A 13,930-nucleotide genomic window follows, 5' to 3' on the forward strand; every position below is an offset into this window, starting at 1 on the left:
GTGTGCTTGCCGGAGCTACCAGCTCCTCGATCAGGAGCTGGAAGTGGGCTGGCTTGTATGACCATGGGCCTTCTCTGTGCATTTGGGTAATTTGGGTGTGCAAAACAGAGCGTATCCTTTTCAAGAACTTGTCTTTGGTGTTGCAGGAGTTTGCTAAGAGATATCCAGAGATGGGGTGAAGTAGGGGGTTTGTGTGTTGAGGGGGCAGAGAGGGAACAGATGATGTGCCTGTAGGTGATGGTAAGTAATACGTGACACAGGGCTTGCCGCTACTTGAAATGTAGATTGATATAGATTGAAGTTTGCTATCTATTCCAGAATAGCTCCAGCTGTAGGTTAATTTTCAGTTCTTGGCGTTTTATATCTGGTTGGGCTTTTGTTTGCTGCAAGTGGTTTCCTCCAAGTAGTTGCGTACTTGTTTTGTCTTTTCACATTTTGGCTTCTGCATGATCTGAAATCGATCACAAGAGCAGACAGTTGAGAACTTATGTGTCCAAATGCATCATTTTTAATGGAGAGATCAGGTTTGATTAAACTGAGGCAGGGTTATGCTGAAATGGAGGAACCAACAGCCTTGCCATGAGGGTGGCCTGGCTTCCGGCCTGTGCCAGCCCAGCACCAAACGCAGCAGACTGGCTTGCTGGGCAGAGCAGAGCTGGCACTTGCTCTATGTGTGACTTAACTCTCCCTTCCCGAACACACACGTGGTGCCAAGCCTCCTGAATTTCTAAATGTTCTTTTTTTGTTCCCAAATGTTTTGACTGCTGGAGCTTTGTATTATACTGCTTCACGTCCAAAGTGGCACTTAGCGTTAGGTTTAGCATGCGGGTTGTTAGAAAATTTTTCTCTAAGGTATGTGTTCGAATGGCATCGTGACATTTGACCACATTAAAGTCCCTAGAAAGGTTGGTCCGTGGCAAAACGTGTATCCATGACAGGAACAGGGTGGGTCCCAAAGCTAGCAGAAGTGTTTCCTATAGCACCAGCAGCACAAAAAAGGGGTTTTGAGAGCCTAATTCCTGCTTTCTCTATGACTGAAATCTGTAAAGAACCAATGTAAGTAAAAAAAATGAGTTTATGAGATGCCTTTTAGTGTTCTGGGTTTGTCAAAGAACAGAGAAAACAAAATAGAGCCGAGGCCAGGATCCCCTGAAAAATTGCATGGAATATGGCAGGGGACAAAACTTCCCCTTTGTGCACGCAGGGTTAGGTTCTGAAGTCCCTGACCAGCTTAGAGCTGAAGTTATGTATGCAGTTAAAGGCAATTGCATGATTTTGTTGTTGTATGAACCTGTATTCCTCTCTGTTTGGTTTCGTTTGGTGGTTTGTTTGTGTGGGTTTTCTTGCTTTCAGTGAATCAATTTAAAGTACATGGTATTGGCTGTGGTGCCTGTTTACCGTGACTGGGCTGTTTGAAGTCAGCGCAGTAGCAACCAGGAATAGCTGCTTGCTATCTAGACCCTTTGGCTAATAGGACATTTGATATTTCCCTTCACGCTTGAATCAATCCCCACGTTTTCATAGGGAGCTGCTTGCTGATCGCAGGGTGAGGGGCAGGGTGCAGAGGGTGGCGTTGCAGGAGACCTCTGGGGTCTGCCAGGTCACCGCTGCCCCCTGAGGGCCTAGGAAATGTCAGCATACTCGCAGATTTCCCCTCCTTTTCTCTGCCAGCCTTCATCTCACAAGCACATTACGATGATCTTTTAGCCTCCTGCTCCCCACTTCCACATAACCTTTGCCTTTTTCACCTGACAGCCTGGATGTGCTGTGGGAATGAATCTGACCTACCTACAACGGAGGCTTTTTCGGTGGGAGGGACCCCTGCGACAGCAGCAGAAGCTGGCAAATGTGCTGCAAAGGGGGCAGAGGGTGAAGAGCACACGCAAGGCAGGTGATCGCTGCCCTGGAGAAAGACAGCCTGTCCTTGCTCCTGTTGTAGAGATCCTCTAAGAAGCCATGCCAATCACTTAAACCACGCACTTCACGGGTGGTTCTCTCTGTTTCTAATTTTCTGGGTCTCTGACCTGAAAGCACAGGGTCAGGTTTGCAGACGTGCCGAGAGCTCCCACTAGCAACTGAAGTCCGTGGGAGCTGGGCTTTGAACTCTGCTCAAGTACAAAGGCCAAGGAAGAGGCCCAAAACGTAGAAGACATGTTTGACCTTGGGCTTTGCCATTTTTATCCATACTAAAAAGAAAAAAAGAGTGATGCTCCAGTTCTCTCATCCTGCTGGTACATGGAGAAGATCTAATCATTAACAGCTTTTTAAGTGCTAATATGCTGATACTGGGAGTGCCTAGGAAAAAACTTGCAAGAAACTAAGGAATTTGTTCATCTGAGCAGCAAATAAGCCCAAGACAAATGAGAATGCAAATATTGATCAGTGTTTCATTAAATGAGCACTGCCTACTCTGTATGCTGCATGGGGCAGGAGTTCAGCAGGGGAAAAATTTGGGAATGTGTGGCTAGAGACTTTCCAAAAGTACATGTAAGGACACAGATTACTACTGCACAGGTGGGCCTAATCCTGGCTAGCTGTTGATGTTGGCTCTATATCTAAGCAACATTCCCTCTTGTGGTTTAAATAACATTTTTTGTGTGTACAATCCTTGCAATCCTTGAAATATGGGGTAGTTTGAGTCTATGCTGCAGACCAAGCACTAAGGCCCACTTCTGTCATCCCCTGCCTTTAGCAGCAGGATCAAGCGTGGTCTGGATGCCTCACGTTGGGTGCTTCTGTGTCTCTTCCTCTGGGTGCTACTGGTCCTTCTGGGCCATATACTCTTGACAGTGGTGATAGCCGATGCTATTTAGGGAGTATACACACAAATCTGGACTTTTTTTGCTGTCCATTCCCCTTGCACCTTCCCAGCATCTAAGCCTCTTACACGAGGAATGTTGCAGGATGCATCCCTCACCAATCCTTCCAATGTCCAGTTACAGACCTGTCATCTGAGAATTTCTGTCCCTTTTTGAACCTGTTGGTTTGGTCTCCAGAACATCCTATGTCAAGTTTTGTACTGCAGCATGTGGTGAGCAATAGGTGCTAACTGATGAGCCCTACACCTTCTGTTTTGCAGAGTATCGGAGAGTCAGAAATGCCCAATGTGCTGAACCAGTTACTGACGATGATCAAGCCTTACAATGAGAGGATGCCAGATGACTATACCTGTGAGGACTTCCTTGTCTTGTTGGTATACATGTATTCTGTCGTTGGAGAAATCAAAGGTGGAAAAGAGCTGGACAAAGCCGAAGAAGAAGTGAAGAAGGCTCTAGCCAAGGCTATTTGTGATGAAGCAGAGCCATCTCCTTTGCTGCAGAAAATAACAGGTAGGATTCTGCTTGTGTGGTGAGAGCTTGGATGGCGATGAACATGGGAACTAGGAGGAGCGTATAAAAGCAACTTGACTCGCCTGTGGTGCAGAGGGTATGTGAGTAAGCATGAGGATTTCCTGTAGATTTGTTCCATCTCCCATGTTCACATATGCCAAATGCTGACAGACTGTACTTGAATAGTGCTGAGTCCGATGAAAGCTCTACAGTTTGTCCTTTTTGTTAGAGATTGGCTAAGTTGGTGTGTTTTCTTAAGGTAATCTTTTCCACGGTTTCTTTCATTGATCAGTGTAAAGTTGACCTTGGAAAGTCAAAATTAGTTCTGGAAATGTGTTCAGTGAACCACAGTTGTTTTGTGAATACTAGGGTCTGGCCTGTCTGGCATGAAAGAAGAAATATGTCTAAAACCAACATTGAGCTTTTTGCTGAAACGACATGAATGTTGGCCTTTAAAAATAGCACACTAAGCCTTTTTTTAGGTGAGCACTCAGAGAGTAGGAAAGCCTTGACCTCTTGCTACCAATGTCACGTGTGAGAAAAAAATATTGTTAAAAAAGTTCCTTAAAATGAATGAGCTATGGCTCGAGGGTGGCGTATCTGAATGGCGGAAGAGATCTCTCTTCCTGCTGTGGGTTTTCTTAATGTTTACTAACAGTGAACAGGTCATTGACCAGGTCACCTGTGAGATATGGAGCAGACAAATATAAATCAAAATGTTGTAAGGAGCTTAGCATTGAAAGCCTTTGCCAAGAATTTTCCTAAGTGGAGAATCTCAAGGGCAGTAGGATAAAAGTGCTGTTGGTTATTCTGGTATTATTCTCTGTGGATGCTTCTGCTTCACAGTACAGGTGTTCTCTGACTGGTCTGCTGTTGCTTTGAGTGTAAAATATTTTGTTAGAAGGTTCCTACCACAGAATGGGCATTTCAGCCATATTTTCATTGTGCTGTTATTTTAATCATCTTGCCATGGTGCGTGCAGTCTGTAGCTATTTGTGCCTGGCAGTTTTTCATATTTTTTTTTTTTTTACTTTTACTCTCCTCATTTTCAATATGTACTGCCCAACTTGGTGTTTCAATTGCAACTTCAGTGGTGTCTTCTACAGGATAAGGTGCAGTCCAGCCCCTCATTTCTAAATCTCCATGTTCATATTATGCCTTTTTTTCCTGTGATCCTCAGTGTTTTGAATCACATTTTTTTTCTGTTTGTTGCGCCTAAGTGGGGGAGGATCTGAAATCTCTAAAACTTCTGTCCAATACCAAAGAGAAGCCACATTTCTATGTACATAGAGGCTTCTCTTGTTCTCTGTGGTGGTCTCAGTTTATGTATTTGCAAGCACAGACGGACATCAAAATACACACTGTGCTTGTGTTATCTTACATAACCTGTCAATAATTCCATAATTTGATGAACATGCTTTTGTGTTTGATTTGCAATATGCATGTTTCCTGAGTAGAAAAATGATTATCTGGGTTTTCTTACTCACCATCTGTGTAGATGAACAGGTGAATGAATGTTTCAGTGCAAAGTTTCTTTAGTTTATGAAATAAAATTAATCTTCTGTTTTTACTCAGTTGATGGACTGTTAGAAGCATGAGGACTGAAGTACAATATTCACCTTCTTATAAGTATTTTTTCTGCAATGTGGGATATGGGATTATGAACCTTCAAGTTTATCAAACTTGTGATTTGCATGAGCTGCTTTGGAAAGTTTCAATGTTGGAGAACAGAAGGGTTATTTCATTGTTTTGAAGTATTTATGGTGAGTTGACTTCAGTCAGCAGCCAAGCACCCACCCAGCCGCTCACTCTTCCTCCCCTTACCCCCAAGCAGGATGACATGAGAAGACAGCAGGAACTTGCCGCAAGAAAAAACTTGCAGGTCAAGATAAAGACAGTTCAATAGGTGAAGGAAAAGAAAGGAAAAAGAACAAGTGAAATAAAGGCAGTCACTCACCACCTCCCACAAACAGACTGATGCCCAGCCAGTTTCCAACCTGTGGCCACTTCAGGAGCTAAAACCCTGTTGTTGTCTTCTACCCCAATTTTCATTGCTGATCATGACATTATATGGCATAGAGTATATCATTGGCCAGCTCAGGTTTGTGGCAGCTGTGTGCAATCCAACTTTTTGCCCACCCTGGCCTACTGTTGAGGAGGCAGACTGGGGAAAAGAGAGAAAGCCTTGACACTATGCGAGCATGTTATGACTATAGCCAAAACATTCCTGTGTTATCAATACTGTTTTAACCACAAATACAAAACGTGGTACCGTGTCTTCACTGCTGCTGTGAAGGCATTTAACTCCATCCCAGCCAGAGCCACTTTAAAATCTTAATGGATGGTTAAAGCCAAGCACATCATTGTTACACAAGGTTAACTGCATAACACAGAGCCAGGATCCTTGCAACCTTCAATTTCTGTATCTGTGTTTAGCAAAACCACATCTGTGCTTTTTGCACATGTAGATGACAGTATTGCTCCTTGCTGTCATGCCTCTGCCGTTTATCAGCATTCTTTGTTTTTACATCTGATTTAGAATGACAGTTCTTCTGACATATACATAAAAGAGCAAAAAAGCATATTAAAACTTGTTGTCATGACCAAAAATAAGGATTGTCTTGGGGAGGGATTTACAAAATGGAATTTCTAGGAATACCCCTTTGGTAGTTTCCAAGCTTTTATTCATCCAACAGCTTGTTTTCTCAGTAGGAGTGGAATTTGCTGAATTTGTAAATTGCTATGTTTGCTGAACAGATGAATTGAGAAGACTGACCGAGAAAACACGAGCAGCCTTAGACCTTCTTTCACTTAACCTGTGTGTTGCCAGGCCTGTGTTCCCCATCCTGCTCCTCCTGAATCCTAGGCACCTTGCTTGCTGCTGCAGAGGTAAAGCAAACTGCATTGGGAGCAGCCCTGAGGAGAAGGACCTGGGGGTGCTGGTTGATGAGAAGCTTGGCATGAGCCAGCAGTGTGTGCTTGTGGCCCAGAAAGCCCAACCATATCCTGGGCTGCATCAAAAGAAGCATGGCCAGCAGGCCAAGGGAGGGGATTCTCTCCTTCTGCTCTGCACCTGTGAGACCAATATAAGAAGGGCATAGGCATATTAAAAATGAGTCCAGAGGAGGGCCACAAAGATGATAAGATGGCTGGAGCACCTCTTCTATGAAGAGAGGCTGAGAGAGCTGGGGTTGTTCAGCCTGGAGAAGAGAAAGCTTCAGGGAGACATTACAGCGGCCTTCCAGAGCCTAAAGGGAGCCTACAGGAAAGCTGGTGAGGGGCTCTTTGTCAGGAATGTAGTGATAGGACAAGAGGTAAGAGCTTAAAACTGAAAGAGGGTAGATACAGATGAGCTCTAAGGAGGAAATACTTCATTATGAGGGTGGTGAGGCCCTGGCACAGGCTGCCCAGAGAAGCTGTGGATGCCCCATCCCTGGCAGTGCTCAAGGCCAGGCTGGATGGGGCTTAGGGCAGCCTGGGCTGGTGGGAGGTGTCCCTGCCCATGGCAGGGGGCTGGAACTGAGTGGGCTTTAAGGCCCCTTCCAACCCAAACCATCCTGGGATTCTGGGATTCTATGAAATCCAAACTGGGTCTGTGTACCGAGCACCTGCAAGCTTTCTTTCACAGCATAACAGGAGTCCTTAATTTGTAGCAGGGCTGAAAGATGGGGAATAGATGACAGAACCAGTCTCCCCTTTTGGCACAGTAGCTCAGCGGATATAATGCCAAGACATCATCTGCTTCCAGCAGAACCTGCTGTGAACTGTTCTGTTAGCAGCTAGAAGCTGGCCTACTATCCTGAAGTCAGCCCAGCTCTGCAAGACAGCAGCAGGCACGGATCTGCATTGGTCTTGTGCAGGACATACAGTGTTCTCTCGTTATTTTACTTAGTTGGACACAAGAGCAAAGCTTTGTTGCTCGTAAATGGCCACAGAAGTGAATTGGGCCAAAATCTATTTCAGTAATTCTTGGAATCTCTCATTCATGATAAGAACAGAGCAAAATGTTCACGGTCTCTATTGTGAGAGTTCCATCAAGATAAATGAGAGGATTAATGTTCAATTGGATGTGTCAGGACAGAAAGCTAAGCCAGTATACTGGGTAGCTGCAAGATATGTGCCTTGGCTCACTCGTCGCCTTCGTGTTCCCAAGTGGGCCTGCAGTTCCTGAGCACTCGCTCTCCGTTCTGCAGTACATCTGCTCGTACCGAGTGGCTCAAAGGAAAGCGGAGCTGCAGGTTAAAGTTTCAAGCACTGCTAATGATGTATGATCGGACAGTTTTTGTTGTGGTGACAGATAGCAAAATTCATTTTTGCCTTTAAAAAGACATTCAAAAGTAATACTATTTAGGCTGCAAAGCCAAGCACTTCAGAGTTGAGAAATGCCAGTAACTCCGTTTCCCATACAACCATTATTTGACTCCTGTGTGCACTGTAGTGCAGTCTTCAATTTCATGATTGCATAGTGTATTTTCTATGAGCAATTGCTGCTTTCACAGTATAGACTGAACACCACGGAGAACCAGAAAAAAAATATAGCTTCAGTTATTCTTACACATGATGAATAAGGACTGTGCAAGTGCTCTCCATGCCTCTCCGTGTGATATTCTGCAAGTACCTTTCACTGGGTCTCAGCTTGCAGTCTGTGCAGTGGATGGGCACTCTCAGCTTTTTGTGACTCATTTTGGAGCACAAAGAAGAAAAGCATTGTATATGTTTTCTGATACTAGTGATCACATTTCTTTGAACAGAGAGGACTTTGTGCGCTGCTTCCTCATACACCTTGTGCCTGATGTCTTGGCTTTAGTTTGGACCCAACGCTGCACTAAGACTGCTTTTGGATCTTTGGTCAGTTTAAGCTGAGATTAAAAACCATATCACAGCTGTGGCTCCTCACTTCTGCATTAGCCCTTGGCTTTCCTTTTCTCTGCAAAGCACATCAGGTGTGCAATTTCAACACATACACATTTATAGTTTCTTTTGTTGCTCACACAGAGCCACTTAAAAATAAAACACAAAACCCCTATAAAGCCACTTCTGTCCATTATTAAGGTTTTGAGGTCATCAGTCAAAATAATAGTTGGGTTTATTTGAGATGTCTTTTATTCATGTTATACTTGTTAAGTATAAACTTATCTATCTTGCCTGCGCCTGTGCCTGTAGGAAATTTCCAGTGATGTGCCTGCCTCACAGAACTGGTGCAAACTCCCCCAAATGTGTCTCATCGGTGCATATAGGGTCGTTTGTACTGTGTCTGTTTTTCAGTGTTACTGTAACTGGATTAGTATTTGCAGCAGTGGAAAAGGAAGGGATTCTCAGAGCTGTTAGCCTGTCCATGTGGCTGGACACACTAGATTTCCCCGAGGTAGCCAAGGCTATTACAGCACTCTGGAGAATACACCACGATGCAGCACTTGCGTAAGTTTATATTGTGAAAGATGCATAAGCACTTGCAATTTCCTGGCTTTTGAGTGTTAGGCTTTTCAACCTCGTCGTTGCCTGAACATATGTTTTCCAAAATATATATAGTACATCAACATTTGCATTTACACCTTAGTTCATTGAAGCACTAAAAAAAAATCTCCTAACTGTTAATTAACATGAAAATGCAACGTGTGAGTCACCCAGCGAGATTTAGGAATATGACAGTATTTTTGTGTGCTTAATAATATAAAAATCTATTGGTGGTGTTGTGTTTGATGGAACTGTTAAATAATACGTGTTGTGGTAGACTATCTTAATGCCTTGGGTAATAAAACTGAATGTAACAGTTCCAAGATTTCTCATGGGTGTAATTTACCACAGACATATGTTCTTCATCACAGTTTCCAGCAGAATGTTACAAATTGGAGGGGAAACAGAATAGACCAAAACAGAATGGATAATGATGCTTTTCAGCAGAATGCTGGATTCGGGGGCATTTTGGGGGGGTCTTTCTGGCAGTTGTTAAAAAAAAAAAAAAAAAAGTAAAATATCCCCTTTATTTTTTCATCTGATCTGCTCGTGTAGCTTTGCAAATATCCACGTAGAGCCGTGTGCCGCTCACAACCCGTCCAAAAGCAATGCTAATAGACTGAAACGGTATGTTTTCAGCAGCTCTGCTCCATCTCCTCCATCTGCACGCCTCTGCGGGAGCCCTGCGGAGCAGCTGTGGAGAGCTCTGCGGGGCGGCGGGCAGAGCACCCTCAAGCTGAGCTGTGGCTCCATGCCGGGAAGTACCAGGTAGCAGCCTGTAAGAAATTATTATTTATATTATATTTAGCCCCAAAATGGACTTCTGGACTTTTTTCCATGTCTTTTCTAAATTCTGCGTGCTAAAATGTGGATGTTGCCTTATTGCATTAGATGCATGGTATCTCGGCTGGAGTATGCTGCTTCCATTCACAGGCTACCTGGTGGCATCCTTACCTTACTCCTAGGTCAGGAGTATTTTTCTCGACAGGAACAAACAGTTCCCTGAGAGAACAGAAACCCTCACTGCTGTTTGGCTGTGTTCTTGGCTTCACCGCTGTTTTGAAGCAGCAGCTTCCCAAACCCAGTTCTCTAATGGGTAGGTAGCTCTGGACCTATTTCATGCAGTTTGGGGAAATATGAAACTACCATTGTCTGAAACCATCAAATCCAAGGGTGACATCTGCAAGATTTCAAATTCTGCATGATTTCAGAATAGCTGCTTTTATCAGGAGTATTTCTGTACCATGAATAAAGTTGCCACAAGTTCAGAGAAAAGCTGGCCCTATCACTGCCTTGCACTGTAGTTTATTTCCACGGAATCCATGAGTTTAGCAACAGAATTAATTTAAAAAAAAAAAAAAAAGTAATGACTTGAATGGCAACCTGTAGACAAACCAGAGGAGAATTATTCCAGTATTTCAGTGTAGGATAGGTATTGATACTAAGAAATATAACTGGATGTATTTATCTAAAACAAAGCTGCAACCAAATTGTTTCTTGTTATGATTTGGGGAAAAAATAGAAACGTCTAAATTAAAAACCGTCCCTTCTGAGTTTTCAGAGAAATGGAATGCAAGAAAGTCAAAGTTCTTCTGTTCTTTATTTTGAAATTTTAGGAAAGTCTTACGCTGTGCTGTCTTCCAGGCCTTCTCGAGCTCCCGTTTTGCCTATTCACGCTCCAAGAGCTCCACGTTTGCATCATCTGCATAGAAAATAGGAGCAGTGTGCTCGCAGTGTTGGCCCCTGCCAGGGCAGTCCTGCCAGCCCAGGGCACGGGGCTGGTGTAAGGGGAGTGCTCCTTGCTTCCAGGCATGTGGGGGAGTCTGGCTGCAAATAGGGTTAGCAGATAGGGATCAGTTCTCCACCAGAGCTAACGTTATAAACTAAACTGTTTATGTTAAAAGTTCATAGAGTGGGTTACAGAGGGTGGGGGAATACCTCGACACGTCGAATAGCTAAACATTTTGAATGTCCAGACAAGCTGCTCTCTGAAATACCCATTAGCTCCTGCATGTCACTGATGCTAAAGGGTCGTGAAGAAGACTCTTCCCAGCAGGTTTGGCCATGGCTGTGTGGTTCAGGTTCTTTCTGGCTGCCATGCCGCCTGACCCCGGCAGTGGGAAGAGATGGCTTTGCCCCATGCAGCCCTCCCAGGCTAGCGTGGAGATGCGGCCAGTTCCAAAATGTGAGTTTGTTGCTCAGGATACCTTTTTTCCTGCTGCCCCAGCTGCTTTTATAGACACCTAAAACACCCCTCCCTCTGGCTGGCAGTGTGTGTGTGTAAAGCTAAGCATGAAGATGACCTCCTGGTATCTCTGTTATTTTCTTGATGTCTTTTCGCCATGATCCAGTGGAAAGTATTTGTGATGCTCAAGTCCCAGAGGATAGTGAATTGGACTTTGTGGCAGGCTGACTAACATTCGTCCTGCCAGGAGCACCAGAAAAACATGAGAAAAGCTGTGTGGAGAGGCTGCGTGAGAGAGCTCCTACAGTTTAGCCCTGAGATGTTTCCACTGTTTGAACGTTTCAGTCTCCTTTGCTTCGTGATAACAGAGCAATTGTGGAAACAATGAGTATCTCGGGATACACAGAGGGATATCTGATTCACTCAACAGTCAAAGAGATTCTCTGCCAAGGACCCTTGAGCTCTCTAAGACCTCTGTGACTTTCTGCTGTGAGCTTTTTCAGGGCTTCTCCCCATTTGTGTTCAAAACCCACAGACATCACATGGGAGACAAGCAAGCCGTATCAGCTGTTGCAGACTTCAGGCGTTGCAGTGCTGCCCGGCTGGATTCCTGGGTTATTTCACACCCACAGAATCATCTAGGCTGGAAGAGACCTCCGAGATGACAGAGCCCAATTTCCCGGCAGAGGGCTGGCAGTTCCCTGAATCCCGTGTGCATCGGTGCTCAGGAGCCCTCCCTGCCCCAGGAGACAGGGAGCAGATCCCACAGCTCCCTCCAGTGCTGGAGCGCTCCCCGCTGCACGAGAGGTTCCCAATGAACTGTTCAGGAGACAAATTGCTTGCGTTAGCATTCCAGACTAATTTATATCTAAACTTACATATGTGTATATTTTGCGTGGCTTTAAAAAAAACAGAATCAGGCGTATGTTAAAAAGCCTTAGTACTAAAGGTGAGAGAATCAGGCTGCTGGGATATTTTGTTTGGATTTCACAGCGCACGTTAAAATGCAGGCTAGAAGACAATCCCGATGGAAGCTCAGTGGCCTAGCTTTTTTCCTTTTTTTTTTTTTTAAAGCTTTCATATGTTGCCTATTTATTTTGTCTTCAGCACCTGGTCTCAGTTGGCTCCAAACAGGATAGTAATTTTCATGGAAGTGTTTATAACATGAAGTCTTTTTTTTCTTTTTTAACATGAGACATATGCCTGCAGCTCTGCAGGCCCCTGACTTGTTGCCAACTTAGCAAGACAGCCAACTGAAACAGGAAACTGATATGGTGCAATTTTCATTAATGATTTATAATATTTTTCAGCATGCAAATCCAATAGCATTTAAAAGATGCTCCTAACATTGAATATCTCTTCACTTTAAGCTTAAAGTGAAAACAGAAGCTGCTTTAGAATTAGGGAACTTTTCAAAAGGTGCTTGTCTGTGTATGTGGCAAAGCGAAATTCCTCTTTTTTTTCCTTCTTTCCTTGCAAGCCACCTCCTTGAAAAAAAAAAATGTTTTGGCATATTGTAAAATTATGAGTAAAGTCATGCTGTTTTGCAGAGCACACCCAGCCTGGCAAACCAGACATGGTGAAGTATTAAATAGCTGTCAAATTAAATGAAAAATGGAAAGACAGAAAGAAAGACAGAAAGAAGGAAGGGAGGAAAGAAAGAGAGAGAGAGAGGAAGAAAGAAAGAAGGACAGACTCGTCCGTTCCGAGCAATTCCACCCTGTTCTCTTGATTCCTTGAATCTGCATCCTCTGGCAGAGCACGAGGACGGACAGCATTGCCTCAGCTGGGACAAGGAGCAATAACTTTCAGCTTTAGATATTTGCAGTTGTTTTTGCCAGCTCGCTCGTGGTGATAACTCTCTCATGCTTTCCGTGATATTTTATCAAGGTGAATTCTGTCCTTTGAATTTTGAGCAATCAACCTCCAGGCGAGCAGCCTACATGTATTTTAATGATAATGCAGTACGTTGAAACATGGCATTTCAAGAAGCAGTCGAGCCCGCATGTAAAATGGAGTCATAAGGCTGTGTGTTATCACAGTGTGAAGCCAAAGAAATCTCTTGAATACTTGATACAACCCATCCTTTATTTTGCAAAACCGTTGCTGTGTTGGTTTTCTTAATATCCGAGCAGCAGACCTTGGAATATAAATATTCTAGAATGGAGCAAATAGTTCAGCAATTCATGAATTTAAACATTTGCCCATGCAGCTCACTAGTCAACATACCCTATTTTTCCCTCCTCATCTCAAGCTTTTCTCTCTGGAGGTCTTTTCTTCATTTGATCAGTATAGTCAGGATAAGTTGCTTTCACATGTACTGTAATTAAGGGTGACGTACCGCCTCTGTATAAATTAGTGTGAAAGCATACAGTGCTCCTCCTGCTTACAACAGTCCTGAGATCAAGCTTAAGGAACAGATCTCAACAGATATTGTGGGCTATGCAGATTTAAGGGGACAGGCAGGACCAAATACTTTCATTGATCTCTTAACCTTGCTAATATGATTTTCCCATTTCAAAATCTCCCTTAGAGATGTTGTTAGTGCTATGACTGTTTTGTTTTCACTAACATCTAAATGTCGTCACACAATACAGAAGTTCGAAGGCACAGCCTTGTTTAAGTGAATGCTTTCTCACAAAACTCTTCTTATGTAGCCAAGCCCTTGCCATAAAGCTAAGAGGTAGATCTGTCGTGGTATTGTATTTCAAATCAACATGGAGAATGTGCTCTCATATTTCCTTTCTCCTTATTTGTCTTGTTTAGTTTTAAATTTTATAGTAGAATAAATGTCACCTCTGCTGGTTAAAGTTCAGGTCGAGTTACATTTTGCTGTGACCCTTCTGCTCTGTTTTGCAGATGCTGGGACTGTGGTCTGGCAAGGGAGGAAAGTTCGCAGAACATAGCCTAAGGATTTTTTTTTTCCTTTCTTTCTTGGATATCCTTTTGTCAGGCAAGGAAA

General features: G+C 43.7%; 1 protein-coding gene across 1 annotated transcript in view; it reads left to right on the forward strand.

Annotated features, from left to right (window-relative positions):
- SCFD2 (sec1 family domain containing 2) overlaps window positions 1–13,930 on the forward strand; it is a 193,692-nt gene that overhangs the window by 84,986 nt on the left and 94,776 nt on the right. The window contains exon 5 of the mRNA XM_084285891.1: window positions 3,080–3,329. Coding sequence (XP_084142017.1) covers window positions 3,080–3,329 — 250 coding nt within the window. The remainder of the gene's footprint in view (window positions 1–3,079; window positions 3,330–13,930) is intronic.

The sequence above is a fragment of the Netta rufina genome (assembly GCF_964035555.1).
Source record: "Netta rufina genome assembly, chromosome: 4".
NCBI classification, from domain to species: Eukaryota; Metazoa; Chordata; class Aves; order Anseriformes; family Anatidae; genus Netta; species Netta rufina.